General features: G+C 39.3%; 2 protein-coding genes across 7 annotated transcripts in view; both read left to right on the forward strand.

The window, feature by feature from the left end:
- LOC145492301 (fibroblast growth factor receptor 3-like) overlaps positions 1–7281 on the forward strand; it is an 81305-nt gene extending 74024 nt beyond the window's left edge. For 2 of the 5 annotated variants that reach the window (XM_081471724.1, XM_081471723.1), the window contains exons 11-19: positions 668–980; positions 2203–2313; positions 2405–2595; positions 3171–3293; positions 4377–4447; positions 4963–5003; positions 5102–5198; positions 5666–5765; positions 5899–7281. In XM_081471724.1, the coding sequence (XP_081327850.1) occupies positions 668–980; positions 2203–2313; positions 2405–2595; positions 3171–3293; positions 4377–4447; positions 4963–5003; positions 5102–5198; positions 5666–5765; positions 5899–5967 (1116 nt within the window). In that variant the 3' untranslated portion in view covers positions 5968–7281. Of the gene's footprint in view, positions 1–667; positions 981–2202; positions 2314–2404; positions 2901–3170; positions 3294–4376; positions 4448–4962; positions 5004–5101; positions 5199–5665; positions 5766–5898 lie in introns of those variants that run through there. The other 3 variants (XM_081471722.1, XM_081471721.1, XR_014049973.1) reach the window with 2 other exon arrangements.
- Positions 7282–22796: 15515 nt separating this feature from the next.
- Positions 22797–25455, forward strand: part of LOC145492315 (peroxidasin homolog) — a 37544-nt gene continuing 34885 nt past the window's right edge. Inside the window, exons 1-2 of one of the 2 annotated variants that reach the window (XM_081471740.1) lie at positions 22797–23610; positions 23685–24059. In XM_081471740.1, the coding sequence (XP_081327866.1) occupies positions 23451–23610; positions 23685–24059 (535 nt within the window). In that variant the 5' untranslated portion in view covers positions 22797–23450. The remainder of the gene's footprint in view (positions 23611–23684; positions 24060–25455) is intronic. The other variant, XM_081471741.1, reaches the window with a different exon arrangement.

A 25455-nucleotide genomic window follows, 5' to 3' on the forward strand; every position in this document is an offset into this window, starting at 1 on the left:
TTTTGGTTTAAAAACGACGACATTTCCACGTTCGCTTTACGTCATTTGTTTGATTGTTTAGTTTTTAAATGCTCTTCATTAAGGAATTGAGCCCTGTGTTAAATACGCAGAAAGACTCAATTCGTGCCAAACATTTTACGTGACTCTTTGCGTGCAAATATTTTATATTGGTTATATTTAGCACTTTTGAGAATTTTTTATCAATTGTTTATCATTGATTTCTTTGCATTCGTGTCTCTTAGGAATTCTTAGTTTATTTTAAAATTTGTACCCTTGTTATGGGTACAAATTTTAAAATAAACAGTCAGTCATTTTTAAATAAACATTCAGTTGACTTGATAATGACGTTAAGCGAACGTGGAAACGTCGTCGTTGTTTTTAAACCAAAATGGTTTTAAGTTTTTCCATATTGTTGCAGTGTTTTAGAGTTAAATTGTTAAGAAATCTAACATTCGATAAATGGAATGCTGCAATGATATATTTCAAGACAGCAACTCCTATAAAAAGGAAACAGACCAGAATTTTAGCGTGGATAGTCCTGGTTTGACCGTTTTTTTGTACACTGTACATATATTACTAACTACGTACTGTCTCTGTACAGAGAATGTCATAATATATTAACAGCGAAATTTTTTGTCATAACCACTACTGCTGTACCTTTTTACAGGATCACGTTACTGCAGCATACACAAACACATCGCCCAATTTGATGATAAGAGATGAAGCGTCTGCCACTTTACAGTCGCGCCGACCAGGAGACTTGCCCAGTGGAGAAAATCAGTCGAATCAAGTTAACTCGGACCAGGAATATATGCCACTTAATCCGGCAACCAAGTTACGGAACTGGGAAATCAGCCGGGAATATGTTCAGATCTCAAAAGTGATTGGAACAGGGACTTTCTCTCAGGTCGCTAAAGGATTGGCTTGGAATATCAATGGAATAAAGGGACTGACAACTGTGGCTGTTAAAATGCTCAAAGGTATGTGCATTACATAAGTGGGTGTGTGTAGAACAAGGGCGTGTATAGCCCAGGGAGGTCTCTACAGTGAATGATTAATTTTCTTCAACCTTTGCTACTTGTGCGCTGCGACTTGCAATTTCAATTCAAATTGGCGAGATCTTCTGTCAAATTCATCACCACTACCATCATCTTCATTTTGTAAATAGATTCCAACTCCGCCGCAGACTTTTGACGTACGATAGTTGGATCAAATTGTATCCAGTGATATTTACCCTAACCCAGGGTTTCGGCACACTGATTACAGAAAATATTTTTTGCATATTTCTCCACATTATCTTAAATTTATTAAAATTCATGAGTAAGCTTCCTGCATTTACTTGCATCGTAGAAAAACTGACTTGGTTGTTTAGATCTAATTGATCATTGACTTCTTTCTTAACAACGTATTTACCAGTGGGCAGCCGAGTAACAAGGCTGGAGTCGGGATCACGGTAACTAGAGAGCGGATTACATAACTCGAGGCCCTCAACAGGGTTAAATAGAAGAGTTTCAAGGCGACCACTGTAGTAATTTAAAGATTTGTGAGATAGCTCACCGAGAGCCAAATTTAAGAGGCAGTCATTTCTTGCTTGTTGCAAGACATTCATGTGCTTATACTAAAATCACGATCTTTTCGATCAGATCTTTTAATTTTTTTGTGCTTTAGGGAATTTTCGGTTCACCTGACTCGAGGCTCGTGGCGACCATTGTCAACACCTAGATTTAACACATCTTTACCGTCCTATATGTCCTAACTTCCTTGTTCTTTTTGCAATTGCAAAGAAAACGTGAAGCTGGACATGTTCCACTCCTCTCGTCACTTTAAGAACGGCTTCCACTAAAAACAAAGTTACTCCATTAGAGGATTAGGTTCGTTATAACTAAAGCAAAAAAGCTGAACTTTATTGATGACATGGTTAATAGCAGAAGTCTCCTTAGAACAAACATTAGCTAGAAATCTATTCCCCTCCTGACTGGCGTTTTCTGTTATAGTATGAATTTGGCCGCTGGCCTTAGACATTTCAAATCACTTGGGTAAGAGCCACGAGAGTGGCATAGAACTATTATCTATCCTTCTGAAAATGAAATTAGTATTTAATGCACTGATTCATCAGTTTACCTTAGTTTTAATTTGACATTCGTACTCAGAAAGGAAAATTTAAAATCCACTTAGAAGTCATCTTTTCTCTATTTCTGATAGAAAATGCACCAAGCTCTGATAGAAAGGATTTGCTTTCAGAGCTAGATTTGATGAAGAAACTGAAGCCGCATCCGCATGTCATCAAGCTAATGGGATGCATTACTGAGACTGGTAAAATTGAATAATTGTTGCTTTTATAGCTTCTTCTATTGAGAAAAAAAATGCAAAGGTTAACCAGCAATAATCGCATTCCTCTTTGCAGAACCGTTACTTGTTCTTATCGAGTACATACCTTATGGTGATCTGCTGGGTTACTTGAGAAAGAGCCGTGGTCTTAATGACACCTACTTTAAGGACCCGGATGTTAAACCCCAGACAAATTTGACGTCACAGCAGCTGATGCAATTTGCTTGGCAGATCGCAGATGGAATGAGTTACCTTAGTTCCATTAAGGTGAGAGAGGAAAGTTTCATTTCTCTTTTTTAAAGTGTTTTGAACGCCAAAACATACATTGAAATCGAGTGAAAGAACAAACGAACAAACTATATTTGTAAACCCGGCTGAAGATTATCGGTATAGTATAGAAAATGTATGTTTTGTATAAACTGGTTTACATATTTGCCTTGTAGTAGTCCGATGAAGAAATCCATGGAACCATCAGGACTTGTCTAACTTCCCTAACAATAACTTGAGAGGCGTTACCTTGGAAATAACGATTATATGGAATATTAACTATCTTACCCTTTATCCTTTCTAAGGTTTGCTTTTTTGATTTAACTTGTTTTAGTCAATAGACCCTTTGCGTAAATGGCGCCCAAATGTGAATAACAATACTTTATACATCCTCGTCCTTATGTTTCCAGACAAAGGATTTTTCACATGATTGTGAGGCTTAGGATGTATAAGTATTGTTATTTAGATATCGCCGCCATTTATGCAAAGGGTCTATAGCGCAGTAAGAGACAATATATATTCACCGTAGTAGGATACCAGATATACCACCAGCAACGTACCGTTGTTTCCTTCAGATAATCCATCGTGACTTGGCGGCCAGAAATGTTCTTGTTGGTGAAGGAGAGAAATGTAAGGTGACAGATTTTGGGATGGCGAGGAATGTTCACCGAGATGATATTTACACCAGACAAAGTCGAGTGAGAATTTAAACGTTCTGTTCAAGATATTGTGATTCAGTTTTATGCACCAGTTCAGCACACATTGATCTTGACAGAGACAAAGAACCACAATATATAGATATAGCTAAGCCTAAAAGCGGAACTCTTGATTGCAACGAGTGAACCTTAAAGGAAAAAGAGGTTCTGTTTTTCTTCGATAAGAAACTCAAGGATGATCAATTGTGAGCACGTAATTGCTCAGCGTGTGGTTTCACTATTATTTTATCCACTTAATTTTAACAAACTATAGCCAATAAGCGTACTCAATTTCTCCAAGATTGTTAAGAAATTACGTCCCCAATATATCAGGGAATTTCCAAGAGACGATTGTGCAAGGAATATGTCGCAAGAAAAGTAAACAACGCGCCAGGGGTTAGTTCGCAACAAAAGTTTGCCCTGGAACGTACTCCCTACTTCTCCCCTAGGGCAATAACCTGACGTGACCAGTAGCTGGACAGCGGTCAACTTCAAAAAAACACGCGAGCTCTAAATTTGAGCATGAGATATGGTCACGAAATACTGGTCAGCAGATACTTTTTTTGACTTCTGTCAATCAACTATTACATGGATGTCCAATATCAAAGATGTACCTATGGTAATGGTGCTAGTCTCTTATTTTTCAAGGTGTGGCTTGGCGTGCGAACGCACGGACGGACGACCAAAGCTTTTCTTAGATCGATGAGTTAACAAATTTTGTAAGGTATGGGACTCCGCTCGCGCACCCTCTGTGTGCAGGAGCTCCGCCATAATATCTTTTTCTTCATATTTCAGTTTCTCCCGTGTGGGTTGCTTATCTCGTTTTGTGAAGCCTAAAAGACACAAAATCAGGAGTTTGGGTAGTTCTTTCTCGAGTTTCGTTCCGTCCTAACTTTTATGACAACGTGATTTTCAATTGTGACATTTGTCCCATTTTCTTGCCACAAAAAACTAACCAAGGCAGCGAAAAGGTTAATGACTAGAAATTATGTTCCTCTATATCATCAGACATTATCACAGATTCAGGCTGAACAAAGGTTTCTGCACACTAGCTTAATTAGTAACTCGTATGTCTGTGTAAAACAGGGTCGTCTGCCAGTGAAGTGGACTGCTTATGAAGGTTTACTTTACGGGACATACACCACACAAAGTGACGTGTAAGTTACTTTTATTCTGCAGTACCAACCATGCTACAAACTCTTCACGTAACCGTACAGATTTAATCTGCATCATCTTAGTAAAAGTAGCTTTTAAAAAGCTTTCGTGTTAATTACAGCATAAGATATAATGTACTTAAGTGCAATTTAATGGAGTTTACAACACAGCGGCCAGCGGTATTGTTAGCTACGCATGTGGAAAGATTCCATGCGTTTGACTGTTTGTAAGCCTCCACGCTCCCTTCCTTCCCATGAGCCAGGATTTGCCAGCAATGCGAGTATAGCGTGCTTCTAGGAGTTGGCTATTATATAAGTGAAAGCGGATGAATGTCACAGAAACCCAACCACCTCTTAGCGATCAGGTTGTTGTTTTTTTTATTTTTATGAACGAATTTGTTCATTAAGGCAACCGCAGTATTTGTAAGACTACAAAGGTTTTTGCCATTAAACTACTTTTATTTTAACCTAATCCGAACGCTGTGAACCATTCATTGATCGTTTCTGTTAATTTTCAGGTGGAGTTTCGGTGTAGTTCTGTACGAAATATTTACCGTGGGTATGATTTTTCTGCCATTAAAATAGAATACTTTTATCAATTAGGCCCCTTATCTACATAGTCACGAACAATTTTTTGTTTATTTACGTTGTTTATAGGTGGCTCTCCGTATCCGGGGATTAACGGTCGGGAAATTGCAAACAAGCTTCAGCAGGAATACCGGATGCCAAAACCTCAACACGTTGATCATCAGCTGTGAGTGTTGTTGCTGGTATCTACCTTGCACGTCAAACTTGCCTTTTTTCATATTTCTGAAACAATCATCCACAACTGGTCCCATGCTTATGGCAATTTCAATCGCATCAGTTGACAAATTAGCGGTATCGGATTTTACTAGTTTCAGTTCTGGTGCCAACACCTTTTGTGCCACAGACTCAATATTTTTGGTTCGTCAGCGCAATTTTAACCTAACTTCTATTCCAGACACAGAGTCGAGATATTAAATGTTCAAGGATTTTTAGCAACTTATCTTGATTCTTTCCTGTCCTTTACGATAATCCTCAACTCTATTCCCGAAGATGCTTTGAGAACGACTTCATCAACAAAAAGTTATCCAAGTTATATTTATGCCATCAGGGTCTATTACCTGTAACGGACTGCTGACGTCATATGGTGAATAATTCCGAAACATAACGCTGTTGATGTTGGCCATTTCTGTTTAGCTACCAGATTATGCTGCAGTGCTGGCAAGAGAATCCAGACGACCAACCAACATTCTCCATGCTTAAAGACACCATCACTAAAATGACGCAAAATAATAATGTATGTTTCATTTCTTATTTCCTATTATCTTTCCTTTTAGCTTAACGTTCAGAGCATAACTGATTTGGAAAAAATGAGCAGGAGTTTTTATTCAGAAATACTGATTAAGTTAATTTTCACTGGTCTTTTTCAGCACACGTATGTCAACATGAAAGAATACGATACCAGTTTGTACTCAAATGTTGACGACCTTCTTGTATAGGAGTGAAGACCGTTAATAAGCTGTTGAGGACCCGTGCAACAATGAGAGTTTTACGTCATATTTTAGTAGCGGATTTGCCTATAATTAACAATTATTTACATGTCCAGCAGTTATCACCCGTACTGAGGTAAATAATTGTTTCATTTAGCAAAATAGCCGACCTCAAAATCACACTTTTTTTATGAGCAAAAAAAAAAATATATATATCAGAGGACCGAGGAGAAACGTTGCAGCTCGCTGCATTGTTTCATTGATTTTGATTGTTTCACTGTTCGTTTTCATCGGCAAATCACACTACTGCGTCACTGATATTTCGTACTTAGTTGAGAATTGCAGTTATGAAACCTGCTGCTAAAAACTGCGCCTTCCACGAGATTCCTCGCACAGTAGCGAATAACAGAAAATTATTTAATGTCTCAAATAACTCAAGTTCAATATATCAAAAGTCTCACATGACCCCGAGGATTTCTGCTCAAAAACGTAAGGTGGCTCTGACCCCGTGGACATAATTTTTTTAAACTAGAGCAACAACGCAACATTATGCTGTTGGCGATTACTTTACGATTTAAAATGTAACGAAGAATGCTTCGAAAATTGCTCTAAATGCTACGCGTGTAGAAGATAATTTAAATAATAGTGGCTTACGTTATGCTCGTATTGCGTTATTTTGATATTCCTTAAAATACTTATGATTTACTCGAAACAATATTAAACCTTTAATAAATTCACCAACAAGCATTTCTCCAAACCGAATGACTTGGACAAAGAAAACGTGCAGGTTGAAAGAAAAGGTCCTCTACGCCCTTTTCAGTCTTAGAAAAAACACAAATCTCAGCAAATTACCCCCACTCTTAGGGAAAAAAATTTCGATGCAATTTTCTCTCCAGTTTTTCACATATAACAGTGAAGTCTGGGGTGCATATATAAAATCTGATCTCAAGTCTTAGGACAGTTCCCAGATCGAAAAAACCCATCTCCAATTCTGTACTTAGAAGAATTCGTTACTTAGAGGAAAGCAATAAGGTATCCAATGAAGCATGTAGAGCTGAGCTTGGTAGGTTTTCTCTTGTTATAGCTATCAATCAGATAATAATCAGTCACTCCTTAGAGGGACGATGGCTCTATTGTCAAACAAATCCTTTTCATGTCAGAAGATCTTCATCACGTTGGCAAAAATAGTTTCGGTTCTATGTAATAAGTATGTCTGAATCTTACAATTTGCATTATTTTGATCTTACGTACTCAGTAACTAATGCTAAAATCAAACAACCTTTTGCAGCACTGAAGGTATTTATGGTCAGGCAAATAAAGCTAGTTGTTGTTAGTAATAAACAACCCCGTTTTTGAAGTACATAATTTGCTACAACCCTCGTGAGATGAGGATCGTTTGAACTGCTTTGTGTGCATCATACTGACTCTTCCCATAGTGCATTTCACATTGGATAATTAAGAACTCATTCCAAAGACTTTTTATGAAACATCTCCCTTAGATGCATGATATCTTTAGATGATAGCTATATAACATGTATCCATTTTCAGACGTAAGTCACTGGACAAGAGATACCAAAGATGAGACCTATTTTCTCTTTACCGTAGTAATACAGCTCTTGTTAATCTTAGCGTTTTTATGCGGTGATGCAGTGATTCAGTAAAAACCTGCGTATAAGAATAGGGATTTGAAGAACCTGTTAGGTTAACATTCCTAATTTAGACCCCTTTTACTTAAGAACCCGTCATACATTTACATAAGAACCTGTTTAGGCTAACATGGAAAAACCCAGGTTTTTATACGCGGGTTTTTACTGTACTAAAAACCCAAAAGCTACAACAAAGGAGTCTTACTGATTTCTTAGTGAGCAAATGTACTTGTCCAACAGCTTAAAGTTATTTCACAATTTGCTTGTTTTCGAATTACACCAAACTAGAAAGAGAAATGAAGCATTGCTCAGTTGGGAAGAAGGATTTTTTTTGCCCACTTGCACAATCAAGACACCACGTGCAATATAAAAATAGAGAGGTCCCAGCTGCCAGTGACCGAACATCCTACGAAAATCCCGGTTCCAATTTTAATCTTGCGCATGCGTCCAAGCTCGATTACGATTTCTGAAAACGTTTAGAGAGATTAGAGAAGGTGATGCTGGCTCACTTACCGTTCCGCCATTCTCCGTCTGAGAACGAGAATGAGATAAGAATGGAACAGAGTACTGCACGTCCTTTGATTTATATCTTACAGCAAAAGATGCACGATTGTTTTTAAGCGAATGAGGAAAAAGCCTCAACTTTAAAGGTATGCATGCATTTTAGTCGATACCCTAAGCCTAACCTACAAACCCTAGATGGCCTGAGGCCGCTAGCCACCCAGGCCTCTATCATGGTCTGAGTTAGTTTTTCTTTAGAAGGGTTTTCATGGTCACTCATTCTGGTTGGCACGGTACTGGGTAAGGGTCATCTGCAGTAAGTCGTCCGAATGGTGTAAGATTAGAACACTTTATAACAAGTTCATCAGAGCTCTTCTGTGTTTCGCTGGTAAATAACATTACGAAAGTTTGAAGTTGGCTATCAAATACATTAAGAACCTTACTTTGGATTATTTCCATCAGCAGCCTGAAAGTTCTAACCGAGGAGATAGAATTTCAAATACAATTTCAAAGACGCATTCGTTGGAATCCTTCAACTAAGCTTGGTAGCCTGTAAAGTTTCTACACAACAATTGAAACTCAGTAAACTACCTATCCATCATTTTAGCCATAATTGCTTAGGCTTATAGATGCAGAAATCTAGTCCATTGAAGGATGAGTGGACAAGTGAACGACGAAGCACATAATACGTCTAGGCACTGAGTAAGAAAGGGATCAGTAATGCACGAAACATTAATGAAAGAGATAAACGTTTCTCGGTTTCAAAAGAACTGATGATGTCTATCGTCGAAAGAAAATTAACAGCAACAAGAATCGGAGTTTCAAGAATAGGCCATTTCTGAGTTACCTTGTGCCTCTGTTTCAAAACGAGTCTTCGTGCAAAACCTCTGATATGAAAATGAGTTTAATTTACATGAAAATCAACCTGTAGGCGGAAAACATTGTCGCATGAACGGTTTTGTACGAAGACTGGTTTTGACACGGAGGCAAAAGGCAACTCGTAAATTGCCTTTTGGTGCAGTGTGAATGAGCTTTTATCCCTAATTTATTCTCATCTTTTGTTTTAACAACGAAAAAAAAAGAAGAGAATAAATTAAGGATAAAAAAGCACACATGCTGCACTAACTCTTGACACTCCGATTTGGCTTATTACGGTTATTACGGGAAATCGCGCAGCGAGTGTCGCACTGTTGGCATTTGATTTGGAAAATTGCGATATTTTGGTAAAGAGGTCGCCTACACGAGGTGATCACTTAGGAGAAGAGGTTGCATAGTCTGTGGTTGATTACCGTTTACCCCAAAAATCTCGAAATGCGTTATGAAAATTTCCCGTTCGAGAAAAGAAGAAGTCCAGTTGAAGTTTCTTCAAATAAATTGTTGAAGAAGCCAAGTAGTCCAGTCCCCGAACTCTACCTATCCTCTTCTTATATTGTGGTTTAACCCAGGGGGGGGGAAAAGTGAGTCCAAGATAATTTGCATGTGCATGCTCAGAGCGAGCCTCTCAGAGTAGACAACAAGCAGAACAGACGGGTGGAAGATTATTTGTCTTTAAAGCTGTCTGGCATAGTAGCTAACAACCTCATTATTTGCCCATATAGATACCTGACCAAATTTAACATACCAGGGGCGTAGCGTCCATATACGCACGTACGCCCGTGCGTACAGCTGAAATCTGGAAATTTTTTTTATTCCCTTATAGCATTTTACAAAATAGGACCGATTTTTAAATTTCGAATTATACTGGCGTTTGTGTTTGTCTTTCCAGTACCTTTTAATTACTCCATAAACAACACGAAACGTTATTTGGCTTCCTAGGCGTGTTAACTCTCTAGTTATTTTAGGAAGCCAACACTCGTCTAGCTTTAATATTTATTTGATGCAAATGTCTTCTTTTCTAAATATAAGAGCTAATAAAGTTGTTGTTGTTGTTGTTGTTGTTGTTGTTGTTGTAACGTAATGGTGGATTGAAACGAAAAAATAAGCTCCACCCCCTGTGGTCCTCGCCTTTCCCCAATCCCCTGTCCCGGGTTATTTTTGAAGGAGAGATTACCTTTAAATACTATGTGGCTTCAGAAATAATTGCACTCAACTCAGAACAGGAATATATACATGCAAAATGCAACTGAAGTCATTGACTGTGTAAATCCTCAAAATCCCAAGAAACAATTAGAAGACGATCCAATGACTATCTCTGCGAGTTGAAATTCACAATTTATCACAGTATTACCTGCCACAGTTGTATCATGGCGCGAAAATCCATACATGATTACTTTAACGTGATCAACAAGACCACTGAACAAAGTGCAAATGCTGAAGGTCGAGGCTAACTCAGCGTCTTCATGCTGGAAGAGGAGTCTGTATCTTCCCTTTTTAGACCACCTCATCAACCAGCTTGACGAGCAATTAGTCAAACCTCTCCCTGGCTTCCAAGCGCAGCTTCTTATTCCTGGTAAGTTGTGTATGTATATAAGCTAGTAATAGGGATGCCGCAGGAAAAGGTGACAGTTTGAGAACAGAACAGAGAAACGAAGCCGCGGGCTTAAAAGCTACATATGTTGTTTACCCTACTGACGGCAAAGAGATCACTGCTCCTATGCTGTTAGCATAAAACAACATTAATTCGTTGATTCTATATTCCAGCGAAACTCACTGAGCTAACAGAAAGAGCCGTTAATGACATCTTCAGCTGCTTCGCCAGTGACGTGGAAATCTCTAAGGGCGAATTCAAATCCGAGGTCAAAAGATGGAGGCAAAAGTGAAGTGTGTGGAATAGATGATAATGTGAAGCTGAAGACTTTGGTTGAGTCTCTTGATCATGGCAACCCTCAATTCTATCCCGGAGATTATGTTGCTAAGCTAACATTGTCGACGTATCCTGTGTCAACTTGCACTGCTGAGCGTAGTTTCAGCAGTATGAAGAGATTGAAAACGCCCTTACGAAGTACCATGACAGACGGGAGATTGAGCTCTATAGCAATTTTACACATTCACAAGCACAAGGATGTTGACCTTAAGGGCCCGTTAACCGATCTTTTCGAACCGTTGCTAGGGAAAATTTATTCTCATATAACCTCATCATTTTTAGTTAGTTCAGAGTTATTTCATGTGTTTTAACTTTTTCATGATTAGTAACACTAGTGATGACGTCATCAGGCCACGCCCATGGTCATGTGACTAATACTGAAAAAACGTAAAGGCTCCCAGGCAAATTACTTTATCGGGATCTTTTTCATTGATTTAATATTTTAATTTAAATCCTCATTACGCTATGCACAGATTTTGTTTCATTTCTAAAAGGTGAGATTTTGAGAGAATTTCAAAATATTAAAAAATCCGTAATTTTCTGAAAAAAGCGTGATTTTGAAAAAAGAATGCATAGCTATCTTTCCAACGTTGGCTTTGATCGAAATCCGTCGAAAAAGGCTGGATTTAATGAAAAACAGCGTTTCCTTTAGCATTTAAAGAAACCGGAAGTGCGCCCGATATATATTCGAAGTTACCCTATCAGCGCGTGCGCAATTTACACTACCAGCGCACTTCGGTAAGATCAGACAAAGTCACACGGAGTTAGTTTTTCTCTTTCTATTGCTCTTGTTTTTCTGTATTTTTCTTATTTTGTCTCTGCTTGTACTTTTTTTACTTTGCATTTTGTGAAACACAAAGAAAAACATCTAAAATTTAAGCGAATTTGGAAGTTATTGAATTGTTTTTATTTTCTGCGCTCAGGCTGACGTAAGTAACCGGAAGTGAAATTTCACCTCCTTAGCAACGCGCGCGAGCGCGCGCATAAATCGGTTAATGGGCCCTTAATGATGTTATAACAGAGTTCACCCGTCTAAAGGGTAGACGTCTTGCCCTTTGCTTGTAAACCCCCTGTTTTTACCATTGTTTTACCTCATTTTTTTTGATGTAGGTTATCGAAAACTCTAGAGATGGGTAAAATAAACAACTAACTACTGCATTTTCCGTCGCATTTATTTACAAAAAAGTTCCGCGGAAATAGCTGGAAATGGCATTTCCGAAACCCTAAATTTCACAATTTTCTGTGGGAGCATGCCCCCAGATCCCCCTAGCTTGGGGCCTTCGGCGCTTGCAATTTCCGCGCTGTGCGTACACCTTCAAAATCTCACGCTACGCCCCTGCATACATGTAATTTATCCAGGAAAGGAATATCCTGCTCACTGCTCACTGAGAGAGATGAAACAAGTGAGCCAGATGTTTTTCTGCAAATCCCCCTCTCAGTCTGCAGAGTACAAGGAAAGACCACTCCCTTGCTTCCAGGGTCCTTTTTCTACCTTCGTTAGTACATTCCTCTGGTTCCTCGGTTTCATTTACGTTCTCATCATAAAAACACTTTGGGACCTGACACTTCTTTGGTTTGATGAGCAGTAGCTAATGTTCTCCCCATTCGTTCCAGTGTTTAAAAATTCACATACAGCATTAAATATAGCTAATTTAGGAAAGCCGGTGTAAAAGGCGATGTCATCGTCAGAAGTAAAATTTCACAACTGAAAAACGCGAGAGTCTGCAAGACCCTTCTGATGTTTTAAAAACTCTATTTTAACCTTTAGTGAAGCATTTTCAAGCTCCAAACACTTCAGTTTTTCGAGAAACTTCTTTGAAATCTTCTGTCGCGTTTCCCTGCGCATCCGTTTCGTTTTGCACGTCATGATCAGGAGAGCTACCAGCCGCCGGTGAAGTGCAGTTATCGACGTTGGTTTCAGTTGCACTCATGAGTTGTTTGAGAGGTATCCGGTCACTTCGCCGCATGGTCATTTCGCCCCAACCAAAAGTCACTTCGCTTCATAATCGAAGTCACTTCGCTCCATACAAAAGCTACTTCGCTCCATACAGAAGTTACTTCGTTCCATGATATAATTAAACTGTATATATGCTTAAAAGATTATATATGCCTAACTGATGTTATAGTCGTCCCATTTATAAATACGATCTTGATGACATGTATGTAATTGTTAGTTTCGCTCGCCCTAATCTCTCTCTGTCCTCCTCGCCATGCCGATGTTGATGCGTCCGTTGGTAATTCGCGCTCGTTAATCAATGGCCGATCGAATTTCAACCCTGTAGAGTATGAATTGCATGTAAAAACCTTTTTGCTTAACATAAATTTTTAAACTCGAAATTAATTTAGCAAACCCAGACTGAATCTCTATGTGTCTTTTTCTTCCACTACTGAGCAAGCATTTTTTGGTACTGACATTACTTTTCCCAGTCCTCTAAAAGGACCTGCTACTTTTCCCCAAGTTACTCCCCATACAATAGTTATGTTCTGATTATTCCTGAAAGCATAGCATGAACAACCCCAAGAAGCGCAACATATTTGGGGATTCTTTTGTCCTTTCTTAGGTTTCTGGGTATTAGGGAATGAAGGTGGTCTAGTTGACTTCCACTCAGACGTAGGTTACTGACTGGAACAACTACCTCTTGATCCTCTTCTATAACAGAACTGCCATCTTCAACTACTCTTTACCAAAATAATTCTTCCTCTGTTAAAATAACATCCAATGCCAAGTTACTGTCATTTGCAGTTCTTAGAATGCCCTCAGTTCAAAGCTGAAGAGGAGATGAACCACCTTCTTTGTTAGAACCGTGGTAATTCCATTGTGTGGTAAATTCTTCCAGAGATTTTGTTAATTTCCTACAAATACACAAGATGAAGTGATAACAAATGAACTTCATTAACAGGGTCTAATAGGCCAGAAGTTTCCATCATGTTGAATTCGTCCATATACCTTTTGAGAACACCACTGGCTACATCCCTATGAAGCCGTTCAACGCTTTGATTGTGTACAGAACTTCCGGTTATCATGCTTCCTCTGTTGCCTCCCCGGCACTCCAACATTATTCGGGCCACGCCCATGCTTTCAAGACCGTGGTCACTTTTATTAAACTCTTGAAGGTATGCCATAAGATTGGCAGGCATTCTGAAACAGTTCAAGTACTGTATCTTATTTCTTATTATCTGCACAGTGCACATATGGTATCAACCTGGAATATTTATCAATAGCCGTGTGTATAACAAACCCCAACGTATCATTTTGTGATTTCCGTCGATGTGCCAGAGCGCATTTGGACATCGTACATTGTACTTTCGTCTACATATGTTTCCTCTCCACTGAAGTGCTGTTCCAACTGGATCCAGCTCGCGCATCATTTCTCTGACTTTCCATCGCTGCAGTCGTATACCCTCCTGTGTAATGCACCTAGCATCCGGGTTTGACCAATTCCAGGAGTGACAGTCATTATTTCTTGCATGATTTCTCTTAGTTTGCATTTTTCAGCAGAAGACCAGTTCATCTCTTCCTCGTCATCGATTTTAAACTCTTGTCGCCTTTTTAGTTAGGGTTTTGTGGATATTCCGAGAAGTTCCGCTATTCTGACCCAAGGAAAGTGCAATTCGCGGAGAAACTGTATTTGCCTTTTGGAACCTCCTGTTTCGGTTGACCTCTCATACCTATGTATTCCCTCTTGCATTGGTGGGCTGGCACATTTACTGTATGTTCATGCACACTTAAATAATCTGCCATATTTTCAAAAAACCCCGAAGTCTTGTCAGGTGTGTGGACAGCTCATCCATGTTGCTAAGAAAATTTGCCATTTCTAAATCACGATCCGAACTGATGAGGTCGGGAGCTCTCTCTTTCAAAATAAAAACAGTTTCCCCAGCTTCTGAAAGCCTTTCGTGTAACACTTCTATTCTGCCTCTGTCCCCAGCAGATGAAAATACATAAATGCATTGTTCTGCCTCGCAAGTAGCGCTTTTGTCCGTTCAAAAAATGATATGAGTCGATTCTCTGACCCAGCAATGCCACCTAGAGCCGCCATTTTGGTTCCGTCATTGGCCGCGAGAGACCTGGTTACAAAATCAGCATATGAAGCGCGCGGTGCATCATACCATAGCGCATACGCATGGAGGTTTAGAATGCTCAATATAAGGGTATTTGGGCATGGTTATATGACAATGACCATACAGAATATAAAGTATGTCAAGTATGTCATCTGTTCTACTATTAAAGCCAAAGCATCAAAATCCAAATATCGCACTTCACTGAAACTTGACAGGAAGTTTAATAACTTGAAACGAAAATATGGAATTCCGCTGTTGTCGAACCTGAATAGCAATGAATAGCTTTTCCGGGATCTTCGTAGATTTGGGCCATCTTTGAGCAGTGAAAACCAGGACCAAATGAAGAGTCAACTCAAAAATATCTCCTACAGTTACCTCTATGCAAATGACTTCTCTAAACACAGACGCATCCTAAGCAAAGAGGAGTGGACAGTTTTAAATGATTTACGTAAAGATGACAGCATGATAATAACGAAACCAGACAAGGGTAATGGAATTGTCATCGTAAAGAAGCCTGATTACCTTAACAAAATAAAGCAACTGGTCTCTGATAAAACTAAATTTAAAAAACTTACACAAAACCCAACGAAGTCTACCCACAAACCTAAGTTTATCTCCGTAAACTAAGAAGGGATGGTATCATTGATGATGATACACTTCGCAAAATACTGCCATCTGGTTCCACTCATGGCATCCTCTATGGTTTTCCAAAGGTTCATAAATCTGTTTGCCCGTTTCGCCCTATTGTTTTCTCCGTTAACACTTACAACTACAATCTCGCATCCTATCTTGTACATATAGTCCAACCTATCTCCACAAACCAGTTTGCAGTAAAGGACTCTTAGAGTTTTGGCGAATGGGCCAAGACATACAACCACAACGGTGAATTTATGTGCTCTTATGATGTCAGCTCACTATTCACCAACGTTCCGCTTGATGAGACAATACAGATCTGTCTGGAAAAATTATATGCCTTGGCCAATCTCCCAAAGTTACCACGCTCTGTTCTGAAAGATTTACTTTTATTTGCCACTAAGAGGAGCCATTTTTTGTTTGATAGCCAACGACCAAATCGATGGAGTTGCCATGGGATCTCCTTTAGGGCCGGTTCTCGCCAATATTTTGATGTGCTCTTTTGAAGAGAACTGGGTGTTGAATAACAGTGCTCGTCCTTCCATCTGGTTTAGATATGTTGACGACACCTTCACCTTATTTAACAATAAGGACACCGCTCTCCAATTTCTTCAATATCTCAATAGCCGACATCAAAACGTTAAATTCACCATTAAATTTGAACAGAACCAAGAGATTCCCTTTCTTGATGTCCTCGTGAAACGCCATCCTGACAATTCCTTTTCGACTTCCATTTACCGAAAGAAAACTTTCACTGAACTCTACACTCAGTGGGATTCTTTTACACCTCTGAAGTACAAAGTTAACCTAATCCCTGCACCCTTACCTAGCGGTGTCTTAGCATCTGTTCATCACCCAGTCTGTTACAGTCTGCTTTGGACGATCTCAAGAAGCTTTTGTCGCGCAATGGGTATCCCCGTGGTATTATTACCTACATCCGGGGTATATAATCGAACAGTCCGGTAATCGAACCCAATATAATCGAACACCACTCGTTCGATTGCCGAACTCAATCGAACATAGTCGAACTCACAATAAAATTTTGCCGATCGAACACAATCGATCGTTCGATTATAATTTTAAACACAACTGCCTGTGTTGCAGTTATTGAATTGGTACGATTTCTGTCTGTTTGCAGTCACATCGAAGATAGTCATATAAGCCATTTCCTTTCAACACCCACAGTACATCCAGCAGTACATGAGTAACAGTCGTTGACATTGACTTTTTGTTTTGTTTTGTTTTGTTTCAACGTTGACATTCAGTATGAAGTTATTTTTCTTAATTCCCATTCAATAAAGTCTGATAGTGACTATACTCTACGCGTTTTACTAGTTTCCGGCGTCAAGAGATACCGTCCGAACAAAACTGCATCGGATTAGTTCGATTGGTTCAAAAATCGAACTCATAGCCAAATAGATGTTCGATTTTGTTCGATTGTCGAACCCAATCGAGCACCAATCGTTCGATTGAGTTCGATTGGATTTTTGTTCGATTTTGTTCCATTAACATGAACGATGTTGTGAACAAACACAAACCTAAAGACTCCATCACTACTGTCCTCAAAAAAGAAATTTTCATAGTTTTACCTTATCTAGGAATTCAAAGTAAAATTGTCACACAACAGCTCAAATCATGTATCCACAGGTTCTATGGTTGTTTTAGTCTTAAAATTATTTTCCGAAACATTAGTCGAATTAAGTCTTTTTCCCCTATAAGAACAGACTCAGCCGTTCCCTTATGTCGAAGGTTGTGTACAAGGCTGGCTGTTGGGATTGCAATTCCTTTTACATTGGAAAAACAAAGCGTCGGTTGCATGACAGGAAAACGGGGCATTGTAAAGCCAAAGCGCTGACGAGTACTAACCACGCTTTTGCCGTGGCAGACCATATGACCCTGACAGGCCACATGATAAAATGGGATCACGTTGACATTTTAGCCACCGGACGATCTGATGTGCATTGTAAAATTAAAGAAACATTATTGATTCGTGATTTGCAACCAGCACTTTATGAAAATGTTGGCAGTGAGAAACTTCTTTTTTACTAGCCATTTATATGTTTTTTTTTCAGCAGATTTTAAGTCTGTTTATTTTCATATATATCCATTGTCATTTCTTTCCTTATTAGGTAGCGGTTTTCGTTATTAGGTACTAGTCTTCTCGTTTAAATTCATTGTAATGCAGCTACCGTTTTTATACTTCTGATGATGTATGTATACGAAACGTTAAGTTCTTAAATCAAGGTTTTTACAACATGCGTTGTTTTGTCATGTTTGTGACCGCAGTTTCTTTTCTATTTTTATGTCACGTTAAGTAGGAGTTAAAGTGGTACTATGATCAAATTTTTACAAATGATTTTGAGGTGCATCACATAGAATTCCATGAAGGAATAAAAATGCCGTTCACCGTTTGCAAATATCTGCATTAGTTCCGGAGATACTTAGAGTTTGAAAACAAATGTGTAAAATATGCAAATGAGGTGATTGATGACGTCACACACTCAACCCAATATTATATCAGGTATATCAATAGAGCTATCTTGGCCAATTTGCAGCGCAGACCATTGAAACTTGGTAGGCTAATAGTTCTACAGGAAACACACCCACGGCTATAAAAAATTGTGTTCCCATGGCAACTCACTCTTTTCCAGTCCCCACCCACTTGATTTCAGTATGCTAATACTTTTCAGCTCGAAAAAGGTTAAACGAGGCCATAAACTCGAGCTAACATATTTATAGGGCTTACCACAAGTTGCTCGGCAACTTTTTATATGCTTACTGGAACATGCGCATGAGGTACCATTTGCAAATATGAAAATGGAATGCCATATGTGGCCAGAAATGCCTCTAATATTGGGGATGTCTGGAACCCAGTATGTTGCCATGGTAACAAAACTGTTACGCTCGTATTGTGGAGCAAATTTAGTAGAATCGTTCTGCAAAGAATCAAACATTTCTGATACAGATTGGCTGAGATATCTTTTTTCATCATATTTGATGAAAATTTGGCTGGGTGTATGGCGTTATCATTTTGCTAATTTGCATATTTTAAAAACTTGAATATCTCTGGAACGAAAAGCGATATTTGAAAATAGTAAACAGCATTTTTCTTCTCATGCAGGCTACTTGTTTATATTTTAAAATGGCTTCGTCAGGAAAGATGCGATTTTCGTCATAGTACCACTTTAAGGTTTACTACACAGCCCAAATTCTAACTCTTTTGAAAACTGTTCCAAGATATTTTTCCTTTCTCTATTTACTGTTTGCTGAAATACACACACAGGGTCGACAACTTCTTCATCTCTGGATTCCTTTACGAGTGGAAGGCGGGAAAGACCATCGGCATTACTGTGAACTTTAGTGTTCTTGTATTCAATGGTGTAATCATAGCCCGCCAGGAACAAGGCATAACGTTGCAGTCGAGCTGCAGTGACCACAGGGATGCTTTTCGGCGGATGAAAGATTGACGTTAAGGGCTGATGATCTGTGTACAATGTGAAAGAGCGGCCAAACAAATACATATGGAACTTCTTTACCCCCCCCCCCCAGATTATCGACAAGGCTTCTTTGTCAATCTGTGCATACGTTTGCTCAGTTTTGGTGAGTGTCCTTGAAGCAAAAGCTGTGGGTCGCTCGGTACCGTCGTGCGTCAAGTGAGACAGCACCGCTCCAATACCGACAGGGGATGCATCACAAGCAAGCCTTAGTGGTAGGCTGGGATCATAATGCGTTAAAACTTGCTCTGACGTGATCATTTCTTTCACTTTGTGGAATGCTATCTCGCACTATTCTGTCCATTTCCACTGGTGATTCTTCTCCAGAATTTGTGTAAGGGGATGTACTACTGTCGAAAGGTTAGGCAAGAACCTGTGATAGTAATTGATTAGCCCAAGAAAAGATCTCACTTCAGCTACATCGTTTGGACGTGGCGCATTCAATACTGCTTCTACTTTCTCTGCTGACTTGCGTAGGCCATCTTTGTCGATGTCATGTCCACAATAAGTTATCTTCTCCTTGAAAACTCACATTTGGCCTTGTTTGCTCTCAACCCATGAAGCTGAAGCCGTCGCAGAACTTCTTCTAAGTTAGCCAGTAATGATCATATCATCAAGGATACAGCTTGTGCCAGATGTTCCTTCCAGCACTTGATCAATGGTGCGCTGCCAGATTGCTGGTGCTGATGTGATGCCAAACACCAGTCTGTTGTACTGAAACAGACCCATGTGTGTGTTGATGGTGAGGTATTTCTTGGAATCTTCTTCCATCTCTAGTTGGTGGTATGCCTGACGAAGGTCAATCTTTGAGAATTTCTGCCCACCACTAAGCTTTGCAAAGATATCTTCAATGCGGGGTAAAGGATACTGCTCAGCTTGTAGTTCTGGGTTCACTGTGCCTTTGTAATCACCACAAATTCTGACAGATCCATCTTTCTTTGGGACAGGTACAATGGGCGTTGCCCAGTCGCTCCACTCAACGTTCGTGAGAATACCTTCATTCTGAAGTCTTCAATGGTTTGCTGTTATCTGAGATCTTGTCAACTCGAGGTTCTGCATGCAGCTCACTGTGCAGTTCCGAAGCATCCCGAACGGCAGTTTCCATCGCTATCTCCAAAGCCTTGTAATATTTCAGTTTTGCTTCTGAAAGCAAACGCCTTTGTATCTGCATATTTTGAAGGCCACAGACCAATTTATCCCGTAAAGCTTCGTTAAGGTTCGCGCCAAAGTTGCAGTGAGTCGCTAGTTTCTTCAGTTCTGCTACGTAGGCCAACACGGTTTCTCCTTCTCGCTGATTTCGTTTGTAAAAACGAAAGCGTTCTGCTATTTCCAATGGTTTAGGACTTAAGTGTTGCTGAAGGGTCGTGACGATCTCTTGGAAACTCTTCGTGGCTGGTTTATCCGGTGAACGAAGGTCCCTCAACAATGTGTACGTTTTGCTGCCGATCAAGCTTAACAAGGTTGGCACTTGGCGGTCCTCATCGATGTTGTTTGCTAAGAAAAACTGTTTTACAAGTTCCGCATAAGTTTCCCATTTCTCTTGTGTCTCATCAAAACTCTCTATCTTCCCGACAGCAGTCATATTTTCGACGTTTCCCTACGACTTCATCCTCGTCACCACTGTCATGTATTTGGTTTATTGCAAATCGAAGCACATGGAACAGAATGCGCATAAGTGCGCATGCTCATAATGTCAGCCGCTGGCTCAATACACTACAATCACCAACAAAAATTATCAAAGAAGTACTACACTATAACAAGGACTATCAGTCACAAGCCATGAAAGATGGCTTAGAGAATGAGCAACTGGTAATAGACAAGCACACTGAAATGATGCGTGAACAGGGACATACAAGGGTGCAAGTAGCAAAATGTGGATTTTTTGTTGAAAAGGAAAAGGGAATTTTGAGGGCCTCCCCAGATGGTCTGGTAACAGACCCAAGTAAGAGCAGTCCTCATGGAGTCATTGAAGCTAAAAATGTCACTGTTAAGGATGGTGAGACCCTGAAAGATGCCCTTATACGGAAATCTATATGTAAAATGTCTGATACTGGTTTGAAAGTAAACCAGAGTCATATGTACTTTTATCAAGTACAACAACAACTCTATGTTGTGAACAGACTTTGGGGTGTCCTTGCTATACTTGGAAGTAAGGGAGAATTTTTTCAAGAGGAAATTGCCTTTCAGCCAGAATGGTGGAAGGAGAAGCTGATGAACATTGAACAATTTTATGACAAATATATTATATATGAGTTGGCTTACCCAAGGATCAGAGATGGCCTTACAAGATGTGATTATAGCTAATGCCAGACTAAATAATGTATTATTAAAGTACTAATACATTTTTGCAGCATCTGATAAGAGAGAATGTCAACCTCTGTTAGCTTTTCTCAGGTAATATAATGTTGAATGAATTACAAAATACAGTTAAAAAGGATTGGGAACCTATAAGATCATAGTTAAACCTCAATAATTCAATTGTACTTTAATGTTATTAGCAAAACACTGGACCATAAGCCCTTCTTTGTCACACACTGAATGAAACTTGAAGCCATGTAATTTCAATTTCAATTTGGCAATTTCAATATGGTGGGAACCACCATATATTTAACCATATATTTAATCATCACTGATGAAAAATCCTGTACTTTGTTTACATTTACTACCAAATGACAAATTAAATCTTAGGTGTCAGTAGTTAATCGTAAGATAACTTAGCAAGTTAAGGCAGGTTTCTACCAGTTAACCAGCAAACAGCTCACTGCCCAGAGTTGATTGACAACTCCACACAAACTTAGTGGAATTACGCCATCAAATATATGCCATCCCTTTATTCTCCTAATAGCTCTTTCAATGTGTATCCTTACATTTGCAATTCTCATGGTTGAAAAACATTCTTCCTTAGAAAACTGTTCTGACTTACTTCGTCACTTAGGAGGGATGAAGAGTCTTACCTTCTTGCATGCCAGTAAATCCTGTATATCAAATCCTCGATCTGCCATGATCAAATCATTCTCTTCCAACAAATCAATTAAGGAACTACTCTTTACAATCTCCTTATCAGAGATACTTCCTCCATAAAGGCTATTGACAAAGGTAATCCAGACATTAGAGGAAATTCCTACAAGGCCTTTGAATGTGTTGTGGGACTTGTATTCAGAGTACAATTCACTCTGCTTCTCCAGGTTTTGTGGTGTCTGACATTTTATCTCTGTGCAGTCTATTATGCACCTTATACTTTCAAATTCACCCTTGAAAACTTCAGGCAAATGCTGCTTAATTTGTTCTTTGGAGGGCCATATGGGCAGGCTCCCCAACATCAAATACAGGAAATTAGCTCACGTAATAACTATATCTGACACTACTTGTTCTGAAATTTTAAACCTAAAAGCCAGATCTCGCTCAAATAGACCTAGTCTTAAACGAGTCAAAAATAGCCAAAGTTCATCAATTGGCTGTAATGTCCTTCGACAACCAACATTGCTTCCGGGAAACTTCCTTTGTTTACCTCCCATTTAGGGAAATTGATTTTCTACGTTGATCGAATCACTGTTGTCACGCATATAACTGTAATATGTTAAGTTACTGGCACTAGGCTCTACATATTTCCAAAATTCAATTGAAGTTGGATAGTCAGGAAACCCAGTATAAAACTTGATATCTTCGCTGCTACCTGAAAATCTTTCTGGACCAAACTTGTAAATTCTCTCCATGCTTTTACCTTCTTGTAACTCATGAAGCAGTCTTTCATTTTCTTTCTTCATTGCCTCTATCCACTCCTCAAGTGTTGGTGGACCATAAACGACGGAATCATTTTGTTCGTTTGAACGATCCCTAATTTCGTCCTGTTGCTCTTTATTCTGATGGGTGCTCACTTCTGATTTGGCGGACTCAGATGCCTCACATCTCGCCTGCAACCTTTTCGCTCTACACCGAGATTCTTCATGATCATCGACTTTTGTCCATGGGAAAACCGAGGGTACGGCTCCCTGTTTTAATGAACGTCTGTGTCCCGTCAGACTCGGTTTAAAATCAGTTGGCAAGAAGTGCTCGGAACAGCAAAACTTATTTCTTACCGTGGCAAAGTAGGCATCTCCCCGTTTCATCCGGATTTTCCACGTTTTCCTTCTTTGTTTATCCTAAGGAAACTCAAGGAATGGTAAATCGAGTCGGTTCTCGCTTCGATTATTACAGTTTGCAGCCGCACAGCACTTGCGTCCAATTTTTTTCCTTTTCTTCAACAATTGCTCCGGACAGGTAGCTCTAAACTTACATACATTCCAATTTTTTCCTAATTCCTCCGATATTTCTTCCGCCATATTGATAGCTCGAGGGCTATTAAGCCTCGCTTGCATGCAACTTCCGTTTTTTTTCTGGAATCGGTGTGTTTGTCATCTAAAGGTAGACCCATTGCAATTTAAAGTTTCGTTTAAGAAAATGGATGCTTTTTTCCTTCATCTTTCTCGATGTTTGTTGGCCATAATTTGGCTTTTTGGAGGACTACGGCCATCTGGTAAGTTGGGAATACGAATGAAATCTCGATCGAAAATTCGTCTGGCTAGCAATTTCTGTATGATATGATTTCAGAATCGGCGATGTTATGTGCAGTTGAACCTGAAAATCCCAAAAACGTGGTGCTAGGAGTCAACAGCAAGACAGTATCTCTGAAATGGGAAACTTGCCGTGGTGATGATGGCGAAATTATCGACAGCATTATTTTTAAGAGACAGAGACCTGGCGAAACGGAATCAGAGCTAATAGCATCACGAACAGGCGATGGTGTGTTCACTCCGAGCCCACAATTTGCAGATTTCACAAAGTATAGAGCACTTCTCGATCAAGAGCTGCGGATTTTTAACGTCCAAACAAATGATGAATACGTTTATACACTCGAGATAAATTACAGGACCAGTGCGAATGTTCCTAAACAGAACGTTTTCCAAGTAACTGTTAAAGTGAAAGGTAAGTAAGACTTAAAGAGTTATCGGCAGTGGAATGTGTTTGTTGCCTTTGCCGTTTAGCTAGAGTTCAGTTGTTTACTTTTTTAGTATCTGTGATACCAATGAGACTAAGAACTAATCGTGAACCACAGGTAGGTTGTATGTGTGTAGCATACAGCGAAAGACTGATTTATGAGCAACGAGCACTCCAACATAAGCTTCCTTTTTCCTGAAATATCAGTCGTGATCGGTGGCAATGTTATTGACGTACATCATTTCATCTCTTTCCTGTGTACACCTTTTTCTTGAAAATGTAGGTTCGAGGTTCACTTTTGTTGTTGATGTACACGTTACTAAAATATTAAACCTTAAAATGCATCCGTTGTACTGTCAGTCCCGATCAGCCAAAGCGTTAACAGTGGCTTCGAGGGAGAGGGATCTTACTTCGCATATTTCAAAATTATAATTTCTGATGATTTTCAAACGCGATAAACACCCAAATTTAGCTTTTTGAAGAATTTAAATTGCGTTTGTGATTGGTGGGATACTACTGAATGAAATTCTTGTGATCTTGTAGCGTTAAAAGGTTGTGTATCGCGATAAATCGTTTCGGTTTGGATGACTCAAAAGGAAAATATTCGTGTGATACTTTACCTTTCGAAAAACGATATTGTCCTTTGCTGTGTATGAAAGTTCACGCTACATTTTGCTTCAGGTAGAGTTTTTTTGTGTTATTAATGGGCTTGTTACTAATGTGTCCTATTCAGATAGTTGTATCGGTTGCGAATGTGTTTGAAGTGTAATTTGTTAGTCAAGTCTTGATATAACGTCTTCTTCTAAAAGATCGTAGATTCGAAGCAACGATAACGAGTCATATAGCGTAATATGCATAAAATTTACTCCCACAACTACCGTAAATCCTCAAATTAGCGCCCCCTTCGAATAAGCGCCCCCTTCAAATAAGCGCCCCTCCTGTTGGCCAAAATTTAAAATAAGTGCCTCCCCTCGAATAAGCGTCCCCCTCTCCCCCCCCCCCATTTTGTGGACAAGTACTGAGACAACAAAGGATGTACAGTTTTTGTTGTGTAGTATTAGATTTGTACATTGTTTCAGTTTGTGAACACGTTAAGTGAACATGTTGAACACATTAAGTACTAACAGTGCCCCGATTTAAACTTTAGGAAGCTTTTTATCATAATCATTGATAAACAGCTTATGTTGTTGTTTATGCGCAGATGATGTATTAAAAAAATGATCACATCAGGCCACCATTTGGGAAAAATTAGATAAGCGCCCCCCCTCGAATAAGTGCCCCCTACTTCTCCTAAATTTGAAATAAGCACCCTGGGTGCTAATTCAAGGATTTACGGTATCTGTATTGTGACATCTTTGCGTTGAATACGGCTCACTTACAGTTC

The sequence above is a fragment of the Orbicella franksi genome, chromosome 7 (genome assembly GCF_964199315.1).
Source record: "Orbicella franksi chromosome 7, jaOrbFran1.1, whole genome shotgun sequence".
Taxonomy (NCBI): Eukaryota; Metazoa; Cnidaria; class Anthozoa; order Scleractinia; family Merulinidae; genus Orbicella; species Orbicella franksi.